Genomic DNA, 26,515 nt, shown 5'->3' with positions numbered 1-26,515 from the left:
TGACCTAAAACAGATGTTCTAACGTTTTACTAACATACAATAGATTGATGACATATTTCTCATTTTTTAGACAGAGCTTAGCACTGCAGATCCTGAAATTAATAAGTGAGGAGTTCAACACAAATGTTTTAAATAAAAATAAAACATTGATATTTGGTAGATAGATATTGCCTTGATGTTCATATCCTTCAGCTGGTTGGTAAACTGTTTTTTTGTTTTTTTGTGTTTTAGTGGCTTGGCTGGTGCAGAGTGAGATCTTTCCTGCGGGTATTAAAGGTCGGGCTTTCGCAATAACTAGTAGCATGAACTGGGGCATGAACCTCCTCATATCTCTGACCTTCCTTACGCTCACTGGTAAGAGTTCTGTTTAATTCTATGCTTTTTCATTCAAAATCCTGATGAAAAATATATAGAGGCACAAAAAAATATATAAAGAAAAGGATGTATTTGAAAACAATGGAGAAACTCATAGAAGCGATTCAAAACTCATCTTGCACTGATCTGAAAATAGTAAATTTTAAATGACTGATTGCCTTATCTTTCTCCTATTTGAGCATAGGATAGTACTCTTTCATTGCTTGTGGAATAAGCCGAGTTAACACTTATTTAACCACTTGCTTACTGGGCACTTAAACCCCCCTCCTGCCCAGACCAATTTTCAGCTTTCAGTGCTGATGCAATTTGAATGACAATTGCGCGGTCATACAACACTGTACCCAAATGAAAGTTTTTATAATTTTTTCCCCACATATTGAGCTTTCTTTTGGTGGTATTTGATCACCTCTGCGGTTTTTATTTTTGGTTAAAAAAAAGTTATATTTTTTTACATTTTGTTATAACATTTTGCAAACAGGTAATTTTTCTCCTTCATTGATGTACGCTGATGCGGCTGTACTGATGGGCACCAATAAGACATCACTAGTGGGCACCGATAAGGCATCACTGGTGGGCACTGATAAGGCGGCATCGGTGGGCACTGATAGGTGGCACTGGTGTGTGGCACTGAAGGGCATTGATAGGTGGCACTGGTGGGCACTGAGAAGTGGCACTAATAGGTGGCATTGATAGGTGGCACTGACAGCTGGGCACTAATGGGTGGCAGTGATGGGCACTGATGGGTGTTAATAATGGGCACTGATGGATGGCAATAATGGGCACTAATAGGCAGCACTGCTAGGTGGCACTGATGAGGCACTGATTGGCACCAATGGTGGTGGGCATTGATAGGTGGCACTTGTGGGCATTGATAGGTGGCACTGGTGGGCACTGTGGACACTGGAGGTGGCATTGGCTGGTGGCACTGGCAGGGGGTTTAGATTCGCACATAGAGGCAGATGTGCCTCCTTCCTGTTTGGGAACGATGTCCCTTGCAACCTAAGCCAGTGATCGGCTTTTTCTCCTCACGCTGTCAGCATGAGGAGAAAAAAAATGATTACTGAGCTTTGTTCACATCACGTGATCAGCTGTCATTGGCTGACAGCTGATCACGTGGTAATAGGCCGGGACTGGCCCCTTACTCGGATCTGTGATCACCCGAGTCTCAGTGACTCGGGTGATCACAGCGCGTGCCGCACGCAGCCTGCAGGGGTGTGTGAGGAGAGCACAAAGGGGAGGGAGAACGTCTATTGAGGTCCTCCTGGAAATTGGGGTCCGCACTGTAGCCGTCATTCGGCTATAGCGCAGACGGGAAGTGGTTAAAAGGTTTTGAACACATTTTTCATAGTTTTAGAATAAATAGACTATTTATGTACAAATTTCCAAGTGAATGATTTATTCGCTCATTGTTTGCTATATGAATGCAAGTGTGTTGCGAAACACTGATTTTCCTGTTAATACACGTACAGTAAATGTTTCTGCTACAGGCACACAACACATTATTGAAAGCCACGTCATTTATTTCTTATCAGAGATTAATAAAACTTCACACCCCTGGTTTATTAACACTAAAACACTTTTTAATTACGGTATTTAATTTTGATTTGATATAGTACAGTTTATTAAGTTCAAGGTCCTATCAAACACACTTAGCTACACACCCAACAGACTGTATATGACGAAAACTGGATAAGAGAATCTGATTAAAGCAGTCAGTCTAAAAGTTATCATAGAGTATATGTAGGTGTATGATGACATTCACTCAATAGGCACACATATACAGTACATACAGTGTATATATATTTTATTTTTTTGTAGCAGCAGGCAGGTAAAATCGCCTGGTTGCATCCAGGATGGCAAAGTGTCCCAGATTCAGGCTCTATGCCGATTTGTAGCACTAGGGGGAAGTGCTGAGAATCCTGCAGGGGTAGAGGTAATGAGCCCAGCTGAATTAAGTTGGGGTCATTAAGGCCTCTACAAAAAATCCCAGCAAAAGGAGTTGCAAAAGGAGTTGCTCCATCCTGGAACCAGTTTTGTGCCTGTTTAGACTGGGGAGTGTGAAACCTGTCTGTGTGGTGAGACAATGCCTGTGTGGCAAGCCTCTGTAACAGGGAGATAGGTGCTGGGGACAGCACAAGGCTGCACCTAGCTGATAGCCAGGGAACCTCTGTGTAGTAAATAGTCAAGTTGGCAAGGATTTATTTTCATGTTTCTTTTTTGCTGTTTTTGACTATTGTAAATAGCGAAAATAAACTGCACCTTTGTTTTTTCACCTTCACTACTGTTTGCTGTGCCTAATTGTTGTGTAGTGAACTCTTCCAGGGGGTCACACACACCCGCTGCCGAGCTAACCCTCTCACAGTTGGTGGAGAATGCGGGCAGTTTTTTTAAGGCCAGCATGGAGGAGATACTGAGACAGCTCGCTCTAGCAAATGCAAATCAACAGCAGACAAATGCAACTTTGCAAAAGAGCCTTGAAGCTCAGCAACAATCTGAGGCTCGCTTCATAGAGCTGGAGAAGAGACTCCAACAACAAGTGGAGACATTGTACAAGTGGGTATTCCTGCTCTAATAAGAGATCAAATAAAACTAATAAAAGGTACAGCAGCCACCGTAGGAGTCAAACAATTCCTACAGAGAACATAAAGTGCAGATGTGATAGTAAGGTGATGTGTAGTATCAATAAGTGGTGTTGTGACTTCAATTAGAATGAAATCTTCAGTGACTTCAGTGAATGAAATTATCGTTGTTAGTTACACCCGTAGGTGTTCTACCTTCTTACCTTACTGTTGTATGTTAATCAGCGTGTCAGAGTGTAAGGGCTAGATGATCGCTCAAGGAGGAAGGTCCTCTCCACGTTTCTTTCCAGGGGGTTCCGGTGTCTCTATAGCCTGATTCCTGCTTCCTCTAATATCCCATCTCCTAGGGCTAGGTCAGTCAGTGCGGATCCACTCAGGTAAATACACCGGGCATGTATAGGAAAATTCAGAAAGGAAGGGACCTCTATAGTGTAGTAGGTTCAGACTATTTGAAACCACAGTAAAAAACATATGGGTACTCACATTTAACATAATAAAAGCATGCACATAGTAAACGAGCACCGAGCTCGCGGCCAGACATCACTTCTGGGTTCCATCTATCCAACGTGTGTCGTCACGAATCACGTGACTTTATCAGGGATAAGATTTGATACACATAAGTGTCTTTATATAGGGTATAATGAGTTCAAATGTCATTTTCTTGAAGCCCATCCATTGAAAATAACGGGGCGGCCATTTTCCAGAGGATAAGTTTGGGAGGCTACGATCGCAGCCATTTTGTTGTAGCCCGTATCGTGAAAGCCACAATTACACTCAGTGTATTAGGAGAAAAGTTTACAAGGGAATCAAGATTAGATGGTAGACAATGAGTGTGGTTGGCACATGATAACTCCAGTAGATTATGATTATGATAGGTATTAAAAAGGTATTAAAAATCACTAATAAAACAGTTTAAATCAAATTCTATGTTTAGACCCCGGGGTGTGAATGTGTCGAGAATAAATATCCATTTTGATTCTAACTGACTAAGGGTTCTGACTTTGTGTCCACGTCTTCAATTAATGCAGCAACATCCGAAGACCAGTGGGGCAAGTGGTTCCAGTAATACAGCATCATTTTGTGTGAGCCGTTTACTGCCAAAAATGACTGGAGAGGATGATCCTGAGGTGTTTCTGACCACGTTTGAAAGGATTGCTCCAAAGGGAAAAGTGGCCTAAGGAGCAGTGGGCTGGACTGGTGGCCCCTCTGTTAACTGGGGAAAGGCAGAATGCTCATTATGACCTAAAGCCTGACCAAGCAAAAAAGACTACGTGGTGCTAAAAACAGAAATATTGGCATGGCTGGGTGTCACCCTGGCCATCCGGGCTCAGTGTGTACATAACTGGACTTTCCAGCTTGGAAAACCTCCCAGGTTTCAAATGTATGATCTCATTCACCTGAGCTGGAAGTGGCTGCAGCCAGAGACTTTGACCGCACCAAAGATTGTGGATCAGTTCCTGAAATCTCTTCCTACTGCCATCCAAAAATGGGTAGGCCATGGACACCCAGAAACTGCTAACAAGCTTGTGGATCTGGTTGAGAGGTACTTGGCTACATAGAACCTGACCGCCTCTTCCACAAACTCACAGACTTTCCACCCTAAGACCAGACCATCCCCATCGGTGGGTAAGATGACTCCAAGGGGTTAGGGTGAGCGTGAGAGAGGGTGGGTGTCAGGAATGCTAGTAGATCAGTACTGTGTGACTGCACAGAGAGAACCAACAAGGTGAGTAGTGAAGTAAAAGGTGTTTATTTACAATATGTGGGGACAACCAGTGCACAATAAACAGCAAACAGTATGTACAATCAAAGGGAGATACCGTATTCAAAAACAAGCCAGGCCGAGGTCATACACGTGGGATGCCAGCAGAAGGGTGAGGGGACAGGAATCAGGAAACAGGGAGGATAAGTCCAGGCAGGGATCAAGATCAAGGATCGGGATCAGGTCCAGGGATCAGGTCCAGGGATCAGGGTCAGAATACAGGCTCAGGATCAAGGTAAGTAGACCGATACCAGGGCGAGGACTGATTGCACACGCCGGGTATATATATGCTTGCTAATTACGTTCAGGTTACACCTGAACGCAGGAAGGGCTGTGTGCTCCACACTGCCAAGAATCCCCCGCTGGTGGACGCCAGTACTGCAGCCCAAGGATAACATAACACCACCAGGGAAGAACTCCTGGTGGTGGGCCACAGTACTGCACGCCAAATACCAGGCAGTAACACCAGCGGGGGGAACCTTCCCTGACAGTACCCCCCCAAAGGAGCGGCCTCCGGACGGATTGGAGCGGCCTCCGGACGCTCCAATTAGATGTTGCTGGGGGAAGTCTGTGATGTCAAGCTGGGCAGCAGATAAAGTCCCATCAAGTTGGGCCGGAGGAAGGTCCATGACTTTTAACAGGGCAAAGTGCAGCTCAAGCTGGGCAGCGGGTACAGAAAACTTAGGCTGGGCAAAAAGTACATCAAGCTGGGACGCAGACTCCGAGACGTCGAGCTGGGCAGCAATCTCCGGGTCGTCGAGCTGGGCAGCAAGATTTGGGTCGTCGAGCTGGGCAGCAAGATTCGGGTCGTCGAGCTGGGCAGCAAGCTCCGGGTCGTCGAGCTGGGCAGCAAGCTCCGGGTCGTCGAGCTGGGCAGCAGGCTCCGGGTCGTCGAGCTGGGCAGCAGGCTCCGGGTCGTCGAGCTGGGCAGCAAGCTCCGGGTCGTCGAGCTGGGCAGCAAGCTCCGGGTCGTCGAGCTGGGCAGCAAGCTCCGGGTCGTCGAGCTGGGCAGCAAGCTCCGGGTCGTCGAGCTGGGCAGCAAGCTCCGGGTCGTCGAGCTGGGCAGCAAGCAGGGGCTCAACAAGTTGGTATGTTGGCAAGGTAACGTCAGGCTGAGTAACTGGCACGTCAGGCTGGGCAACTGGCACGTCAGGCTGGGCAACTGGCACGTCAGGCTGGGCAACTGGCACGTCAGGCTGGGCAACTGGCACGTCAGGCTGGGCAACTGGCACGACAGGTTGGGCAACTGGCATGACCGGCTGGGCAACTGGCACAACAGACTTGGCGGCTGGTGTTGGAACAACAGACTGAGCAGTTGGCACCGGAACAGGCTGGGCAGTTGGCACTGGAACAACAGGCTGGGCAGTTGGCACTGGAACAACAGGCTGGGCAGTTGGCACTGGAACAACAGGCTGGGCAGTTGGCACTGGAACAACAGACTGGGCAGTTGGCACTGGAACAAGCTGGGCAGTTGGCACTGAAAGAACAGGCTGGGCAGTTGGCACTGAAAGAACAGGCTGGGCAGTTTGCACTGGAACAAGCTGGGCAGTTGGCACTGGAACAAGCTGGGCAGTTGGCACTGGAACAACAAGCTGGGCAGTTGGCACTGGAACAGCAAGCTGGGCAGTTGGCACAAGAACTTCAGGCTGGCAAACTGGCACAAGAACTTCAGGCTGGCAAACTGGTACAAGAACTTCAGGCTGGCAAACTGGCACAAGAACTTCAGGCTGGCAAACTGGCACAGAAACATCAGGCTGGCATACGGGAACTTCAGGCGGAGGCACTGGCCGGGTAGCAGGTAGAGGTTTGGCAGAATCAGGCTGGTTATCAGGTTCAGCTGGCATGCAAGCAGACTGGAGCAGGTTGGTTGGTGTGGAGACAGGTTGGGTTACTGGCAGGATCGTCTTGGTTGGGAAAAACTTTTGTTTTTTCTTGGGCTTAGCCACAGGAGCTCTGTAGGTAAGGGGTGCAGCGGACTGGAAAGGAGGATTGGGATATGGCAGAGAAGAGGGAACAGTAGCTGGAGGAAGTTTTTGTAGGTTTGTAGGCAGCTGAGAAGAGACAGGTGGGTTGTATGCAGGATAGGTACAGGGAGCAGAGACTGGGTATGGGTATCTGGTGGGAAGAAGTGTATACTGAGCTGTGACTGGGGTTGCCATGGGTGATGGGAGAAAAGACTCTTGAACAGGTAGGTGTCTGATGATGGAAGTGGCTTGCTGTGGGTTTGTAGGCAGCTGAGAAGAGACAGGTGGGTTGAATGCGGGGTAGGTACAGCCAGTAGAGACTGGGTAATAATATTTGGTGGGCAGCGGAATTAACTGGGCTAAAGCTGAGGTTGTCATTGGCGATGGGCGGATAGAACCTTGAGAAGGTAGGTGGGTAATGGCAGGGCTGGAATGCAGTGGCTTTGCTGGAATCAGGAGATCTGACCATGCCTGCAGCACAGGTTGAACAAAAGCAGGTTCATACACACCTTGACTAATCAGAGACTGCACTGAACAAATGCACTCTTTTGCTGGGGACAGGAGGAATAATGCTCATCAAAAGACGCCGGATCATCCTCTAATAACCACACCAGGGATTCAACTTGGTCATGACTGAAGGGGGGAGAGAAATCGTCGCTGCCGTCAGGAATACATGACAGGGCCGGTTTAACACATACCTGGATTAATGGCTGGATATCATCATAAGACATATAACCCTGATCCACCATGGAATGGGCTGATCTGATGGCTTCCATCAGCTGGTCACTTGTCCATCCCTCAAAAACCTGGCGGCAATACTCCTCATCCTCCTCTGCCAGCAGAGAAAAGTAAATGATTTCATTGAAATCCATCTTTAGAGCCACGCACTACACCAGTATGGTTCCCCAATTCAGTCACGTCTGATCAAGGGATGGCCCTGGTATACTGTCAGGAATGCTAGTAGATCAGTACTGTGTGACTGCACAGAGAGAACCAACAAGGTGAGTAGTGAAGTAAAAGGTGTTTATTTACAATATGTGGGGACAACCAGTGCACAATAAACAGCAAACAGTATGTACAATCAAAGGGAGATACCGTATTCAAAAACAAGCCAGGCCGAGGTCATACACGTGGGATGCCAGCAGAAGGGTGAGGGGACAGGAATCAGGAAACAGGGAGGATAAGTCCAGGCAGGGATCAAGATGAAGGATCAGGATCAGGTCCAGGGATCAGGTCCAGGGATCAGGGTCAGAATACAGGCTCATGATCAAGGTAAGTAGACCGATACCAGGGCGAGGACTGATTGCACACGCCGGGTATATATATGCTTGCTAATTATGTTCAGGTTACACCTGAACGCAGGAAGGGCTGTGTGCTCCACACTGCCAAGAATCCCCCGCTGGTGGGCGCCAGTACTGCAGCCCAAGGATAACATAACACCACCAGGGAAGAACTCCCCCGACAGTCCAAGACTGTCGGGAGACACCTGGTGGTGGGCCACAGTACTGCACGCCAAATACCAGGCAGTAACACCAGCGGGGGGAACCTTCCCTGACAGTGGGAGTTCTACCTAATGTCCGGCGAGAAGTCAAGGCCGCAAGAGGCAGTGAAAAAGATAATTTGCTACCGCTGCTGGCAAGAGGGACATATTGCAGCCAATTGCTCAGTTGTGGATGAACATATGCAATGTGACTTTATAAGGGACAGACTTCAGTCGCTGTTTGCGACAGTTTCATGCACTGCCATTCAGAAAACTAATAAACATTTATGCAAAATGTATATTAATGGTAGAACGGTTGTTGTGGTGCTGGATTCAGGTAGCCCGGTGACATTGATAAAAGCTGAATTAGTTACTTGGGAATAACAAGGTGGCTGTTATTTGTATGCATGGGGACACCTGAGAGTATCCTGTGGCTACAGTGTTTTTTGATACCCCCAAAAGTAACCTCTCTCATCAGGTGGGACTAGTGTCTCACTTACCACTTGATGCCAATGTGGGAAGGGATTTTCCAAAGTTCTGGGAACTGTGGGATTGTCCTGATCCCCCCACGGATGCCCCTATAGGCCAGGACGGTGAATCCCAGAAATCCTCTGAGAGTGGTGTGGACTTTCCAGAATTTCCCTTGTCGGTATTGGCAGAGGAGACTCGAGAAACATGGGAGGAGCCAACATCCTCAGATGAAAACATGCGATCTGTGGAGTTTTCGGATCTCGAGGTTCACAGGGAAATGTTGCCACAAAATTAAAAAAAAAGTTAAAAGACACCACCTTAATAAAGGCACAGGAAAATGTGGTGAAAACAGACAGCGAGCTAATGAACCCAGATAAGACTTGCACTTACCCGTACTTCATTGTGAAAAGGGATCTGCTGTACCGAGTGGCTCAAAGGGCAGAAGAAACCATTGAGCAACTTGTGGTTCCCAAATCTTACAGGAAGTTGGTGTTGGAGTTAGCCCATGGGCACATTCTTGGAGGTCATCTGGGGCAGAGAAAACCAGAGAGAGAGTATTGCAGAGATTCTATTGGCCTGGGGTCATGAAGGAAAATTTTTGGTGATACGCAGTGTTGTTTTTGAGCCAAACATAACTTTTGGAATTATGGGCAAAAAGTTCAACCTGGGTTTTATCAGACCGTAAAACATTTTCCCAGATGCTTTTTGGAGACTTCAGATGTGTTTTTGCAAAATTTAGCTTTTGCTGTAAGATGCGACTAAGAAAATGTCAGGAAAGACCTACTAGAACAACTGAACTTTACTTGGGACTAAACAGAGACACTTTAAATGATGGCAGATGTGTACTGACTCCTATTTAACATTCATTTGAATCTGATTGCTTAATTCTGAACACAGCTGTACATCCCCAGTCATATCAGGATGTGCACACTTATGCAAAAATATTATTAAGTTTTTTTATTTTTACTCCCCCCCCCCCCCAAAAGATTTCAGTTTGTTTTTCAATTGAGTTGTACTGTTAATAAGTCACATTAAAGGTGAAAAAAGTTCTGCAATTATTTATCTTTGTCTAAAAAAAATTACATCACAGAAACCTGACAATTTAACAATGTGTGTAGACTTTTTATATTCACTGTATAATGGGGCTTGCATTTTAGCACTTTTGCCTTTGTGATTGTAATTTTCTAGTGGTTTAATCACTGGCGGTTTAAAAATCTTATTTAGCAGACTCAAACATTTTGGGGAAAGTCCTCACTAAAAAAAAAAAAAATCGCTTTATTTTCATGATGGTAATACTTTTGGTGAAGGTAACACTAAAGTGTTTTCAGCGATTAGTCACACGATGATTGCGGCAAAATCGCACCGTGTTTGGGTGCCATTGAGAAATAATGGCATCGCAAATGCGTCCAGCGTATTGTTGTGGTTCTAAATCACAGTCAGAATCGTGGCGATTCCACTCGCGATTCAAAACGCCCAGGTGTAAATGAAGCTGGTAAGTTGCAAAAAATTTCATTTTTGCTTTTGGGATCACATAAAAGCGTATTTTGACAACCTAGGAGACAGAATCAATGTTTTCTAATATTTTCTAAAATTTTCATTAATTTGTAAAGATGGTAATTGTGTCTTTCCCTCTCCTTCATATGAACAGAGACTATTGGCTTGCCGTGGATGATCTTCAGTTATGCTGTAATGAGCGTAATATGTCTTGCATTTGTTATAATGTTTGTTCCTAATACAAAAGGACGCTCACTAGAAGAAATATCTATGGAACTGGCAAATAGGTAAGTGGATGTATCTGCTTGTCTGTAGTTTAATATTATCCTTGCACTGAAGGAAGAACTTAGACAGGTCATATTTGTCCTGATAATATCAATGATGCGACTGCTTGTAGGGGCTAATTCCTAAGTGATGATAAGCATTTGTGTCAAAGTTGCTCTTTATAGCAGGCAGATATTTCCCAACTAGCTTAAAATCCTTGTACCAAAACCAAAATGGGACAACCCCTATAAAAGTACGCACATCATCAAAACGTTGGCCAAAGAATATACGCATGCTAAAGCCAATTGACCCAATTAACATACCATTGTGTTTTGCTATTATCTAAAGAAAACACCATAAATATGCTTAAGTATTGAGGTAAGTTTTGTGTGAAGGTTGACTGTGAGTTTGATCCAAACCCAGCTTATTCACAGTTCAGCAAATGTCCAAACAAGCTAGCCATGTTTGGCCAGTTCTGACCCTCTTCCCAAACTTCTGGCTGACATTTGTAAACAATAATTAGCCGGGATCTATCATTTTTGATCGCAGGCCAGATGATTTTTGTAAACGAACTGACCAGGAATTCTTGGTGATGTCATTAACCAGATTTGGTCATGAACATATTTGGTCAATGACGTCACCCAGGCTTTGTGATTTCTTACATACAGGTGAAACTCGAAAAATTTGAATATCGTGCAAAAGTTTATTTATTTCACAAATGCAACTTAAAAGGTAAAACTAATATACGAGATAGACTCATTACATATAAAAGCAAGATAGTTCAAGCCGTGATTTTTCATAATTGTGATGATTATGGCTTACAGCTCATGAAAACCCCAAATCCACAATATCAGAAAATTAGAATATTGTGAAATGGTGCAATTTTCTAGGCTCAAAGTGTCACCACTCTAATCAGTTAATTAAGCCATAACACCTGCAAAGGGTTCCTGAGCCTTTAAATGGTCTCTCAGTCTTGTTCAATAGGAATCACAATCATGGGAAAGACTGCTGACCTGACAGTTGTGCAGAAAACCATCATTGACACCCTCCATAAGGAGGTAAAGCCTCAAAAGGTAATTGCAAAAGAAGTTGGATGTTCCCAAAGTGCTGTATCAAAGCACATTAATAGAAAGTTATGTGGAAGGGAAAAGTGTGGAAGAAAAAGGTGCACAAGAAGCAGGGATGACCCTGTAGTACTAGAACTAGATGGACTATTGTCTTACTCATTCATCCAAAAATGTAATAATTAAACAAAGACTGCCCCACCGAAAAAGTTTGCGGTAAATCCAATGTCAGTCATTTTGTCAAGTGATGTAGATCCTCATCCCTACATGGATATGATATTTATAGTTTTTACTATACTATGCTATCTATCTCTAAATTATTATTGCATTACTAATACAGGAACATATATTTTATCTTATGCCTTGTACACACCATCGTTTTTCCTGACGTGCGACAAGCCGTTGTTTTTCCCAACGTAATTCCTCTCCAGCCTGACTTGCATACACACGTTCATGCAAAAAAAACGTCCGACCAAAGTGCGGTGATGTACAACATGTACGACGGGACTAAAAAGGGGAAGTTCCTTTCAAATGGCACATATAAAATATAGATGCGCTAATATTAACTTAAAAGGTGATAAAACGTACAAAGAAAACTAATCAGGGAGAACACTCCATAAACTGTGAATTACTAATATGTCCTTAATTAGTGCACAGTGATTAGCAGGATTCCATGCAGGGAAAAAAATCACTCTCTTCAATCTGAATGCTAATCCAGCCCTCCACCGCTGTGATCAGATGATACAGGCACTCACAGACTTTGCATGAAGGGATTGCATGAAAGAAAAGAGAAAAAACCTCTCATTGCGCAATATTTGATGACAGATCAAAAAATGTAATCAGAGCATTGACATATGCACTCACGAATCCCCGCTTTCAGTAAAGCATGAAAACGCCACTCAGTATGCTGTTTCCTCAGCTCGATCCGATGCACTCGGATTCGATCGCAGGCTCCTCCCTACGCGTTACGTCACAGGCACGCGACTTACTCATGGGTTCCTACATTATGAGAATGGCTTGGGGTTTAGATAGCCTTCTCATTGACAGCGTTTACATTAGTGTGAGCAACCAAAGGGAAAGACAAACATCATTGCGGCAAAACTTTACTCACATAGCTGAATTCTAGTGAGATCAAATGTCGATGCATAGACACACATAATTTTAATAAACAAATTTAAAAACATTTAATTAATATAAAACTTTAAAAACATTCTATGTTGTTTGCTATGCGGATGGTGCATTTGCATTTGCATATGCAATCTACTGCCCTCTTGTGGCCAGATATACAACAAGCATAGAATAAGTAGATGAACATTTAAAAATACAATTAAATAGATGCATCAACACTATTCAATATTATCAATAAAACATATAAAACCATCAAAAATATGTAATAAAAAATGTAATATAAAATTGTACTGAAGGGTTAAAAGATTATTACTATAATAACAGTAATAAAAACCATCATAATGAATAAAAATCCATATATATTAATAAAATTAATTATTAATACAAAACCATGAGTATGTTTACGAATTGGAAATGAAACAATTTAAATCAAATTCGATATTAAGGCCATTGGGAGATAGAGTCTGCATCTCATGTATCCAGCGAGACTCAGTTTTACTTAATTCCCTTACTTTATGACTGCCCCTCCAGTGTGGAGTGTATTTGGCAATGGCCCAAAATTTCATTTCCTTGGGATTGTTGTGGTGGCATAGATCAAAGTGCCGAGACACATTGTGTTTGGGGAAGGCTTTTTGGATATTTTGGACATGTTCTCTGATGCGCTTCCACATTGGGCACTTCGTGCGTCCAACATATTGGAGTGAGCAAGAGCACTCCAATACATATACTACCCCTTCAGTCCTACACGTGATCAGATCCTTTATGTTGTATTCCTTCTGAGTCACTGTAGATTTGAATTTAGAACATTTTTGTCCATTGAAATTGGTTTGCCTACACGCAAAACATCGTTTACATGGAAAAAAAACTTTTCCTTGGTAAAAAGTGAGTAAATTGTTTCTCACTGGTGGGTCAGGAATATTTTTTGCTACCAAATCCCTTAAAGTTGGTGCTCTTCTGTACACCACCCGTGGGTAACTCGGTAAAATTCCCTGTAGCTGTCTGTCTGCTTTCAAAATTGGCCAGTGTTTCTTTATAATAGCTTCAAGTTGCTTGTGTTGGGTGTTATAATTTAGAATTATGGGTAATTCAGTTTCCAGCCTTTTTGTCTTGATTTTGTCTTGTGTTAGAGAGGTACGTGGAGTTTCATACACCTTTTGTATTTGTTCCATTATAAAGTCCTTGTTATACCCTTTATCAATAAAAAAAATTCCGATCGTTTTAGCTTGATCCAAAAATACCACAGGGTCTGAGCAATTCCTGCGAATCCTTAGCATTTGACCCTTTGGTATATTGATTAGCCATGGGTCATGGTGGCAGCTATCCACAGGGATATAGCTGTTCCTCTGGACCGGCTTAAAGTGTGTTCTGGTTTTTAATTGTTGATTGTCTATAGTAATCTCTAAATCAAGAAACTGAATAGTAGTGTTGCTCAAAGTGTAGGTGAGTTTTATGTTCTTCTGGTTATCATTTAATTTCTCAAAAAACTGAGTTAGGGTATTCTTATCCCCCTTCCAAATGATGATACAGTCGTCTATAAATCTTCTGTAGAGTATGAGCTGCTCCGGCATACCTTCATATATGGACGACTCCTCCCACTCAGACATGTACACGTTGGCTACACTCGGTGCATATTTAGCACCCATTCCTATACCATTCAGTTGCCGGTAATACTCTGATTTATGCCAGAAGTAGTTGTGCTGTAGCCCATATGCAAGACATCTCAAAATAAACCTTTTTTGTTTCGATATGAGATGACCAAAACTGTTCAATGCCCATTTCGTGGCCCCAATGGCTTCTTCATGGTTTATCACAGTATACAATGAGGCCACATCAGCTGTGGCCAACAAGTAACCACAATTAGGTTCCAGTACTGTGCTCTCAAGGATCTGTATTAAATGCTTTGTGTCCCTGAGGTAAGCCCTAGTTTGGGGCACTAACGGCTGAATAAATCTATCCACATACTCCCCTATGCCACCACAACAATCCCAAGAAAATGAAATTTTGGGCCATTGCCAAATACACTCCACACTGGAGGGGCAGTCATAAAGTAAGGGAATTAAGTAAAACTGAGTCTCGCTGGATACATGAGATGCAGACTCTATCTCCCAATGGCCTTAATATCGAATTTGATTTAAATTGTTTCATTTCCAATTCGTAAACATACTCATGGTTTTGTATTAATAATTAATTTTATTAATATATATTGATTTTTATTCATTATGATGGTTTTTATTACTGTTATTATAGTAATAATCTTTTAACCCTTCAGTACAATTTTATATTACATTTTTTATTACATATTTTTGATGGTTTTATATGTTTTATTGATAATATTGAATAGTGTTGATGCATCTATTTAATTGTATTTTTAAATGTTCATCTACTTATTCTATGCTTGTTGTATATCTGGCCACAAGAGGGCATCAGATTGCATATGCAAATGCAAATGCACCATCCGCATAGCAAACAACATAGAATGTTTTTAAAGTTTTATATTAATTAAATGTTTTTAAATTTGTTTATTAAAATTATGTGTGTCTATGCATCGACATTTGATCTCACTAGAATTCAGCTATGTGAGTAAAGTTTTGCCGCAATGATGTTTGTCTTTCCCTTTGGTTGCTCACACTAATGTAAACGCTGTCAATGAGAAGGCTATCTAAACCCCAAGCCATTCTCATAATGTAGGAACCCATGAGTAAGTCGTGTGCCTGTGACGTAACGCGTAGGGAGGAGCCTGCGATCGAATCCGAGTGCATCGGATCGAGCTGAGGAAACAGCATACTGAGTGGCGTTTTCATGCTTTACTGAAAGCGGGGATTCGTGAGTGCATATGTCAATGCTCTGATTACATTTTTTGATCTGTCATCGAATATTGCGCAATGAGAGGTTTTTTCTCTTTTCTTTCATGCAATCCCTTCATGCAAAGTCTGTGAGTGCCTATATCATCTGATCACAGCGGTGGAGGGCTGGATTAGCATTCAGATTGAAGAGAGTGATTTTTTTTCCCTGCATGGAATCCTGCTAATCACTGTGCACTAATTAAGGACATATTAGTAATTCACAGTTTATGGAGTGTTCTCCCTGATTAGTTTTCTTTGTACGTTTTATCACCTTTTAAGTTAATATTAGCGCATCTATATTTTATATGTTTCACTGTTTGGATTTGGTATCACTCAAGATAGCAGCTATATTATTTGGTTTTTTATTTAGGTGCACGTGGAATTGATTATTTAATTAGCGCTGTAGTATATTTTTCACATCCTTTCAAATGGCGCCACCCTTTGGGCTGCTTTTGCTGATCCTTGTGTTAGTAAAAGTTTGGTGAGAGACGATTCGCACTTTACAATCTTCGTGCTTTTCAGTCCGTTACAGCGTGATGAATGTGCTATCTCCATTCCGAACGCTAGTTTTACCAGAACGAGCGTTCCTGTCTAATACTTGATTCTGAGCATGTGCGTTTTTTTCCCCCTCAGAAAAGCATACACACAACCGTTTTTCGTGACGAGAAAAAGACTGACGGGAAACACAACGAGAAAAAAGAGCGCTGGTTTCAATTTTTTTGCGGGCAGTTATTTTGTTGAGAAAACTGCTAGGGAGCATACACACAACCGGTTTTCACGACCAATATAAAAAATGGCAGTTTTCTCGTCGTGAAAACCGGTCATGTGTACGAGGCATTAGAAATACAATGGTTTCAGGGATGGGGTTTGGGGTATATCTCCCCTGCACCTATGGTACAAAACTGGGCTCCAGTATTCTTCTGCCTGTAGGGCACACAACGAGAGATAAAACTAGGGGTGGATAGAGATAAGTAAGCCGATTCTCAAAAGTCAGAAATCAAACCTGCCTATGCTTTATTGTTTAATACAGATATTTGCAAACATTTAGGCTGGGTTCACACTTGTGCGGTGCAAATTCCTGTTCAGCGGTTCGCCTCCATTGTAGCTGCGGATTAGCTGACCTGGGAGAGGGGAGGGGGAGTGTTGTAGTAAGCAGGGAGAGAATTCGTGTTTAGAATGGAACACATCTGCCAATCAGATGTGTTCCCATAGAAGATAATGTGCAGACAATTCGCACCGCAATACATTGAAAACGCACACATTTTTTGTGCAATGCGCAGTTCGAATGCCCCGCAGATATGTGAACCAGCCTCATTAAAATGAATGTATTTTAAAAATGTTGTACTTGGAAACTGCAAGGTGTGAATGAATATACTGCAGGCATATATTTTTTGTCCCTGTGTTTTTTCCCCAAAACTGATAATAATTTGGCATGTAAAAGTGAGGTCAAAATAAAGGTGAGCTGCCATTTAAAATGCTGGGTGTTCCCCCTACTCATTTGGGTGGGGGGGGGGGGGCCCTAGTGTCGGGAGGGCCCCTGCAGGGGTGGTGCTTGTCCCGGGTGATATTTGACCCCAGAGGACACTAATTCAAACTTGCCAAGTTTGTTTATTGCAGGGCCTGCCCCTGAGGTTGTGCCTTATAATGTCTGTTGTTGCCACTTGGACCGCAGTATGCTGCTCCTGCGAGGTTACTGTCATATTGTTAAACAAATTTTGTGAATGTAACCTATAATCTTGTAAACTTGAAAATTCTTTAATAAACACCATTGAAACCAAAATGCTGGGTGTTCAGGAACTGGATGTAATAAGGCTTGTTTACTGTTACTGGTAATAAGCTACGCCCACATCACAAATATTCGGACAACTTTTACGCAAATCTGACGAAAAGGGAATGGATGTCTGAGGACAGTAGGCATGGTTTACAGCTGAGTGAGGGGGACCTAATCTGACAGCTGTCAGCCTGTGTTCAGCCTGTACACACAGCACATTCTGATGCTAAAGATATTGGGCCAGATTCAGAAAGAATCGCGTATCTTTAGGCGGGCGTAGCGCATCTCATATGCGCTACGCCGCCGTAACTTAGTCAGGCGAGTAGTGTATTCAGAAAGAACTTGCGCCCGAAGTTACGGTGACGTAACGTATATTGGCCGGCGTAAACCCGCGTAATTCAAATGATCCAGGCAGTAGGCGTGTTGTATTGAAATGAGCCGTGACCCCATGCAAATGAATAGGCGATCGAACGGCGCATGCGCGCGCATGCTCAGAGTCACGTCGCAAATACTCCCCAAGATACGTCGGCTCAATGCTTAGTCATCCCCCATTCACGTACGACTTACGCAAACTACGTAAAATATGACGCTGTTCGGACGTTTCCGACGTCCATACCTTAACATGACTTACCCCTGCTTTATGAGGGGTAAAGTTACGCCGGACCGACGCCTTACGTAAAAGGCGTATATAGATGCGCCGGACGGAACTACGTTTGTTAATTGGCGTTTCTAGGTCATTTGCATATTCGACGCGTAAATCAACGGAAGCGCCCCTAGCGGCCAGCGTAAATATACACCCAAGATACGACGGCGTACTAAGACTTACATCGGACGGCTGAAGCCAGATTTCAGGCGTATCCAGCTTCAAGAAAACCGCACAGAGATACGACGGCGCATCTTTAAACTTACGCGGCGTATCAATAGATACGCCAGCGTAAAAGCTTTCTGAATCTGGCCCATTGTTTATATGGGTACATGAATTACCGCATTATCATACCCTGTATTATATTAAAATGGAATAACAATATCTTTGTATCAAAGATTGCTGCAGTTAAAATAGGACAGGATCTTGAATGGCTTAATTTATTACTGTCTAAATCCATGGTTCACAGCATTTTTCTAGTTGTTTTTCACCTCGCAGTTAACTGTGTGAAAAATTGGCAATGACCTACATACCTCCCCAGAATAATGAATCACTCCTATTTAATCAAAGTCATAGTCCACTAATTTTACAACACCCAGTAAAGTCACTACCCTAAGTAAGTTAGAAGATGAAGTGTGAATTAAGTGTTCAGTAAACATTTATTGTTCTGCTAATACAATGTCAACCACAGTTCCTGTTGGCTGTAAGTGAAAAGCAACATTCAATAGCAAGTCAATTATAATAATTGGGATTAAAAACAATATTGTTTAATGAAATAAAGAGTTTTAGTCTATTGTTTCAGTCAAAACATACAGCACTGTATTATTAGAGCATTATTTTGCCAATCACGTACCTACTGTAGGAGAATTTCAGCTCATCCAGCTACAGGTTGGGCATTGTTGCCAGAATTGCTACCTAATCGAAAGCATAAGGCTGCATTCATACAGTGCAAATCCCAGCAACAGGAATTTCCTGATTCCTGCTGCTGGGCTTGACAGCTGTGGTCGAAAATTGTATTTTCCTTTTGTTTTCACTATTAAAAAAAATATATACCGTATTTATCGGCGTATAACACACACAGGCGTATAACACGCACCCCAAGTTTAGGAGGTGTAAACGGCGCTTCTCGTCGCCGTTTTGCGTTCCACGCCCGGCGCCGCGCCGTGTGCGTTCCAGCGTGGAACGCGGAAGTGCCAGTGAAATCAATGCCTCATTGACTACACGTCTCGCTCCTATAAACAGTACAGCCTGCAGAGTACACGTTGTTCTATTATTGTCGGCCGTAGCCGGACCACGCTACAAACAAATTACTGGCAATACTCCCCTGAACTGAATACGGATCCATGCCACCACTAAGTTACAACTTAACCCTGCTAAGTACTCACTATCTGGATCCACGCTACCATCCTTACTGCAGTTGTTGGGGACAAACTAAGAAATCTTCCACTAGGAGACCCTCTTTTACAGAATCCCTTGCTGCTACAATATTCTGCTTACTGAAGAACTGTCATGCTCTGCAAACGGATAAGTACCATTACTATGTTACATTTATTGCTCTAGAATTACCCGGTTCACATATAGCCTTACTAAGTACTGTATTTGAATCTGGCTCTAGTTTATACTACTGAGCTGCTTGGGATTACTTATAGTGCCTTCATGTAACACCTGTGGAATATCTTAAAGGGACATACACCCTTAACCCAATTAAGATACTGTTGCCTCTCTCAAGTATATGCTGTTTGCATACAGTATTTTCATATGCTACGTGCTTGACATTTGTTCTTTATAGTATAAGCCCCCCTGGCCTAAATTACTGAACATGTTCACTATACCTTTTTAAATCTAAGGGTTGAAGGTATGTTCTACCCCCTCCCTTAGTAGCTAAATGCATTCCTATATGTGAGTGATATGATGTTGTGAACCCCTAAATTCCTTTTCTCTGATTAGAGTGACGCCTGGGGTCTAGTACTGATAATCACTTTACAGTGCATTGAGATCTTTTCCTTAATGCAGTTGTGCTTCACTCACGTTCATCGTAACCTTTTAAGGCTAGTGGTTGAAGGTATGTTGTAATACCTCCACCCTTAGTAGCTCAACACATTCCTATATGTGAGAGAGATGATGTAGTGAACCCCCAAACTCTTTTTCTCTGATTAGAGTGACGCCTGGGACCCAGTACTGAAAAATCACATTGCATAGAGAAATGCATTGAAATCTTTCCTTAACCGCAGTTGTGGTTCACTCCCGCTCACCGTAGTTTGTGACAGAATAATAGAACCTTATCATGAACCCAGCGGAACTTGTTAACCATGTTGTCGCCCTTACTCAAAATGTAGACGCTCTTGCTCAAACTGTACAAACCCTGCAGTCGGAGAATCAAACTCTACAAAATTTAGTTGCTCAGAATCCAAATCTGCCTCGTGTTGCTCCTGACCCTAAGGTCAACCCACCTGTACCCTTTACTGGTGATCGAAAGACCTACAGAGAATTCATTAATGCATGTAAATTAATGTTCAAATTACGCCCTCACACCTTACTCAATGATAGGGTTAAGGTGCTTACCCTTATATCCTATTTAAGTTATCTAGAAAAAGAGGATCCAATCCTAAATTCTTGTCCACAATTTCTGGCAACTATGTCTTTGCTCTATGACTCTATGATGACTTCAATAAGCAACTCACCGCTGAAAATACTATTAGGAATCTCAAACAAGGTAGACGACCAGTTGAGGACTTCCTAGCGGAATTTCAGAGGTGGGCTCTCGAGACTGAGTGGAACGATGTTACTCTCCGTAACCAATTTAGTCTCGGTTTTTCCGAACCACTCATGGATGAGTTGGCTAGAGCAGATCTCCCCCAATCACTTAATGACATCATACAACGTTCTATCACTATAGATTGTAGGTTAGGAGAGAGATGAGCAGAACGTCAATAAAGTTCCACAGCAGCTGTCCCTACACCTCAAAAATTGAGTCTCTCCTCTTTTGATGAAAAAATGGACATTGGGACTGTGCGTGATCCACTTATCTCATCTGAGAAAGCCCATTGACGCTCATTGAATCTTTGCCTTTATTGTGCCTCATCGGACCATACAATCTCCTCTTGTCCTCTTGTAAAAAAGAAAAAGGACAAACGTAATCCAATTCACCTTTGCAAATTAACACGTTTCCTTTCCAAGCACACCCATTACATTTTTCTACTTCTTATTTTACAGTGGGACTATGTTAGAATTCCTGTTAAGGCTATGTTGAATACAGGCGCTTGTGGTAACTATTGATTCAGGCCTTAGGCCTTGTCTCCTCAGAAAAAATTCCACACTTGAAGAAATCATCTCCTCTATCTCTCAGTTTTATTGATGGAACAACTTCTGCATCAGGGCCTATCTTATACCAAACTCAACCTTTATTGACAACTTGTGGAGATTTTCACAGTGAATTTTTGTCTTTTGACATTATCCCATCTCCTCTTTTCCCTGTTGTATTGGGTCTACCATGGCTTAAGCTGCATATGCCTACTGTTCTCTGGGACCAAGAAACTGTATTTCTGCATTCTCCTTACTGTAAACAGACTTGTTACCAAGTTGCTCCACTGCTTCATCTTGCTCCGCAGGAGATACCATCTCAGTATCATGAATTTACTGATGTGTTCCGTGAGAAGAATGTGGAGACATTACCTCCTCATAGGATATATGACTGTCCTATTGAATTTTTGCCAGGTAGCCCTATACCTACGGCCAGGATCTACTCCCTTTCCCAACCTGAACTTCAAAATTCAAAGAAATATTTACAGGACAACCTAAAAAAGGGTTTTATTAAACCCTCCACTTCTCCTGTCAGTGCTGGATTGTTTTTTGTCAGGAACAAAGATGCTAGTCTCAGACCTATCATAGACTATCGTGCCTTGAATAAAGTCACAGTGAAGAATCGCTACCCTCTTCCACTCATTCCCAAATTGATTGAAAGATTGCAGGCTTCTACCATATTCACTAAACTCAACCTTAGAGGCGCTTACAATTTGATTCGTATTAAATCCAGCGATGAATGGAAGACCGCCTTCCGCACACATTACAGACTTTTCAAATATACTGTCATGCCTTTCGACTTGTGCAATGCTCCAGCAACCTTTCAAAGCTTTGTGAATGATATCTTCAGAGACCTTCTCGACATATGCGTAGTTGTGTAACTTGATGGATGACATACTTATTTACTCAGATGACTTAACGCAACATCGAAAACATGTCAGATGGGTGCTCGCAAGACTCAGAGCTCATTCCCTCTACGCCGTGTCTTTGAACAAACCACTATTTCCTTCCATCGCTTTGTTATGTCTCCAAAAGGCATACATATGGACCAGTCTAAGGTAATTTATATTTTGAATTGGCCTACACCTACTTGCAGAAAGGCCATACAAAGTTTTTTGGGCTTTGCTAACTTCTATAAAAAGTTTATAAAAAAAAATCCTTACTCGTGAAACCCCTCACTCAACTTACCAGTTCCTCTGTAAAATGTACCTTGTCAAATGCTGCCCAGACGGCTTTCGAACAATTAAAACATCGTTTTACTACTGCTCCAATTCTCCAGCTTCCCAATTTTAATTATCATTTCGTATTGGAAGTTGATGCTTCACAAACTGCCCTAGGCGCAATACTCTCTCAACGCCCTGCTTCCGATTCACCACTTCATCCTGTTGCATTTTTTTCAAAGACCTTAAATCTAGCTGAATGTAACTACCCTATTGGTGAAAAAGAATTGCTTGCAATTAAATGCGCCTTAGAGAAATGGCACCACTTACTAGAAGGATCAACAAATCCAATAATAATTTATACTGATCATCGCAATTTGCAATATCTTAAGTCTAACAAAACCCTTTCCTCAAGACAAGTACGCTGGAGTCTTTTTTTGATAGATTCTATTTTTTGATCACCTACAGGCCAGGTGCAAAAAATGGTAAAGCGGATTCTCTTTCTAGACTTTCAGAACCCACTGAAGAACTTCCCTCTCCATCTCCTCTCATTCCTTCTCATAAGTTCATGCTTGCTAACATCAATCTAAAACAGTTACTTAAACAAAGTTTGAATACGCAAGATACTACTATTCCTCAGGGCTTAAAGGGTCACTAAAGGAATTTTTAGCTAAATAGCTTCCTTTACCTTACTGCAGTCCTGGTTTCATGTCCTCATTGTCCATTTTTGCTTTGATGTTGCTGTAAATCCTCTCTGTTCTGGACACTTCCTGGTTGTCTATTTCCTGATCACCACAGTACTGGGAGATTTCTCTCTGTGGTGACTAATCAAGGAGGTGTGATTACTGTGTGTAAAACGAAACTGGATTGGTGCTGAGGAGTTTTAGACAAAGTATCACTGCCCTCTATTGGCTCACTGCCCTCTATTGGCTCTCTGTACATCAGAGAACCAGGAAACAACAGCAAAAAGGAAACTAAACTGCAGGTACATTATATGATTGATTTTTATCTATTTTTAATAATTTTTAAAAGGAATCAGTTAACTATTATGTCTCTATACCCTGTAAACAGTCATTTCAGCTGTGTTTTCCTTTAGTGACCCTTTAACGCGAGATGAAGAAGGTTTTTTTTACAATCATACTCAACTTTATATTCCTCCTTCTATGGTTATCCACATACTAAAAGTTCAACATGATGCTCCCCGAGCTGGTCATCCTGGAATATAAAAAAACACTGATCTCATCCAACGTTATGAAGTTGACCAAAGGGTGGTGGTAAAGAGCAGAAAAATCACATGATTTTGGGAAAGTTTGCAGAAAAAGTCCTGAGCATACTCATGGCAGGACTTTTTCTGCAAACTTTCCCAAAATCATGTGATTTTTCTGCTCTTTACCACCACCCTTTGGTCAACTTCATAACGTTGGATGAGATCAGTGTTTTTTTATATTCCAGGATGACCAGCTCGGGGAGCATCATGTTGAACTTTTAGTATGTGGATAACCATAGAAGGAGGAATATAAAGTTGAGTATGATTGTAAAAAAAACCTTGTTCCCGACCAACTCCCTTCAAACAAAAATCCACAGAAAAGTTTGTTTGAAGTCCTACCGTGTGTATGGGGCTTAAGACTTCCTTTTAATTAATTATCTCTAATTGGCGCCTGGTCATTTTGTGACATTTCTCCAAATTCCTGCTACCCACTTTGTGCTGTGGAAAAGCCTTTCATTGAAGAGCGGTGTTTTTAGGTGAATTGCATTTCTGGTCACCTGCTGCTGCTGCACTTAGTGGTTTGATCTGCTAGAACAATGGTCTCCAAACTGCGGCCTGGGGGCCGGATGCGGCCCTTTACTTGCTGCTATCTGCCCCCCCCCCCCCCCACTGTCTGGAACTAATGATAGAGCACTATTCCTCCCACTGACACCAACAATGGGGCACTATCACTGACACCAACAATAGAGCTGTATTACTACCACTGACACCAATGATGGGACACTATTCCGCCCATTGATACCAATGATGAGGCATTATTACTACCACCAACACCAATAATGGGGCACTGTTAATTCCATTGACACTAACAATTGAGTACTATTACTAACACTGATATCAATGATGGGGCACTATTCCTCCCATTGATAGCAATGATGGGGCAGTATTCTTCCCATTGATAGCAATGATGGGGCAGTATTCTTCCCATTGATAGCAATGATGGGGCACAATTCCTCCCCCTAATATTATTCAAGGCGAACGGTTTACTCCTTCTACTCCCACCGGCCACAATCCGACCCTCCTAAAGTTTGAAGGACAGTAAACTGGCCCCTTGTTCAGGAAGTTTGGAGACCCCTGTGCTAGAACATGAATCCTGTAGTGATTAGGGATGGGCTTTGGGTTCAGGCCATAGTAAAATTCAGTCCAAACTTTGCCTTTTTAGTGAAATAGGGTGTTCGTCTGCCATGCCAAGACGAACCTCCGGCTGCAACATATAGTGATACATTTAGCAGAAGAATTGCTACTGCTTCTAAATGTGAGAGTTCCTATTTAGGCTGGTTGTTCTTGGCTTCTTAGCAGCCATTGACACATCCCAGCTTGACCCATTTTGCTGTAAACCAGAGATTACCGCCTGACAGCTAAATTTTTATGAAGAGGCGGGAATGGGCATATTTGGTCAATGACATCACCCACCATGCCCACCTCTGTATTTACACACTGGCAGCCGGGAGTCTGTAATTTGGTGAGGAGTAGCGTCAGGAGTGGACATACTTTGTGATCCATCTATGTATGGTAATATATTGTTAAAATGTTATTATATGTTGTTAAAATTTAACTACTATCCATAGTTTATCTGTTCTCTGATTCGGTGGTATTTATACTGTATTTTCTGATCTTCCCTTTCTAATAAAAATGTAATGTATTACAAAAATACACAGCTGAAGATATTTAAAATACTAGTTGTTGCTGGTGATGCTATTATCCTTTGTCTATGTTATTATTGTATATTTAAATGTACTGCAGTTGTAAAATAACTGTGTCTTTATTTTCCAGGTCATTCATGTGCCATTCAATTTTCTCCTTGGGTAGAAGCAGACAGAAGCTGGTGCCAGTGGAGCTCAATATGAACACAACATAGATGCCATTTAGGACGACTGCAATCCGCAATTAATAATTAAATATGCACTTTAAATCAATTAACAGTACCCTTTGTTTTAAACTAAACTATTAATAATAGGGAAGTGGTAATTGCAAATTTGTAATTATCCTTGGAAAAAGATGCAGATCAGGCTTAAAGTGGTAGTAAACTCTGTAACCTATAATAAGGCTTACTTGTAGGTACTGCGAATATCTCCTAAACTTGCACTGTTTAGGAGATATTCCAAATGCATGCAGCCCGTGACGTCACTGGTCTATGTCCTCTGAAGGTCCGGCATACAGTGCCAGACCTTCAGAACCCATACTATGAATGGTGGTTAATGCTCATGCATGGGAGTGACGTCATCATGCCCCCAGCCACTCATGTAGCCGGAGGCCATGAACCCAGAAAGGCGATGGAAGCCCTCTTAGCGGTGACAGCGCTGTGCTGAAGGGCTTTGTTTTTAGGCAAGTTTCTCATGATGTGATAGTATGTGATGCATACTAGCACATTATGACATTGCTTTGCAGAGAAACATTGTTTTCTCCAACTGCGGTTTACTATCGCTTTAAGCAACAGTCTTGTTATTTTTGCAGATTTATGACTTGCTATTTAAAGCTAAACTCCATCATTACCTTCAGTTATGCACAGTTGTATAAGCTCTTTTCCTGTACTGAAATTGCTTATTCTGATTTCACTGCACACTGTAATATTCGCACAGTGCACATTACAAGCTGCAGACAGTCAGATGAAGCCCTCCTCATGTGCAGTATCTTCTAATGCCCTGTACACACGACCGGTTTTCTCTTCGGAATAAACTCAGACGGAGTTCCGACGGAAATCCGCTCAAGCTGTCTTGCATACACACAGTCACACCTAATTCCGATCGTCAAGAACACGGTGAGCATGCGTCAAATCGATTCTGAGCATACGTGGTTTTTAGTCCTTCGGAATTGCATCTGAAAAATTGCGAACATGGGGCCACAAAAGAGATACGACGGCGTATCTCCTGATACACCGTCGTATCTCTGTGTCACGGCCGTTCTAACTATGCGGCTGATTCATAGAATCAGTTACGCATAGCTAGCCCTA

The 26,515-nt window shown here is 42.5% G+C and overlaps 1 protein-coding gene across 1 annotated transcript in view; it reads left to right on the top strand.

Annotated features, from left to right (window-relative positions):
• Positions 1-26,274, top strand: part of SLC2A12 (solute carrier family 2 member 12) — a 124,861-nt gene extending 98,587 nt beyond the window's left edge. The window contains exons 3-5 of the mRNA XM_040350468.1: positions 232-354; positions 10,280-10,412; positions 25,339-26,274. Coding sequence (XP_040206402.1) covers positions 232-354; positions 10,280-10,412; positions 25,339-25,423 — 341 coding nt within the window. The 3' untranslated portion in view covers positions 25,424-26,274. The remainder of the gene's footprint in view (positions 1-231; positions 355-10,279; positions 10,413-25,338) is intronic.
• Positions 26,275-26,515: the final 241 nt, after the last annotated feature.

Source organism: Rana temporaria, chromosome 4 (genome assembly GCF_905171775.1).
Source record: "Rana temporaria chromosome 4, aRanTem1.1, whole genome shotgun sequence".
NCBI lineage: Eukaryota > Metazoa > Chordata > Amphibia > Anura > Ranidae > Rana > Rana temporaria.
This window is presented reverse-complemented; position numbering and strand designations above follow the sequence as displayed.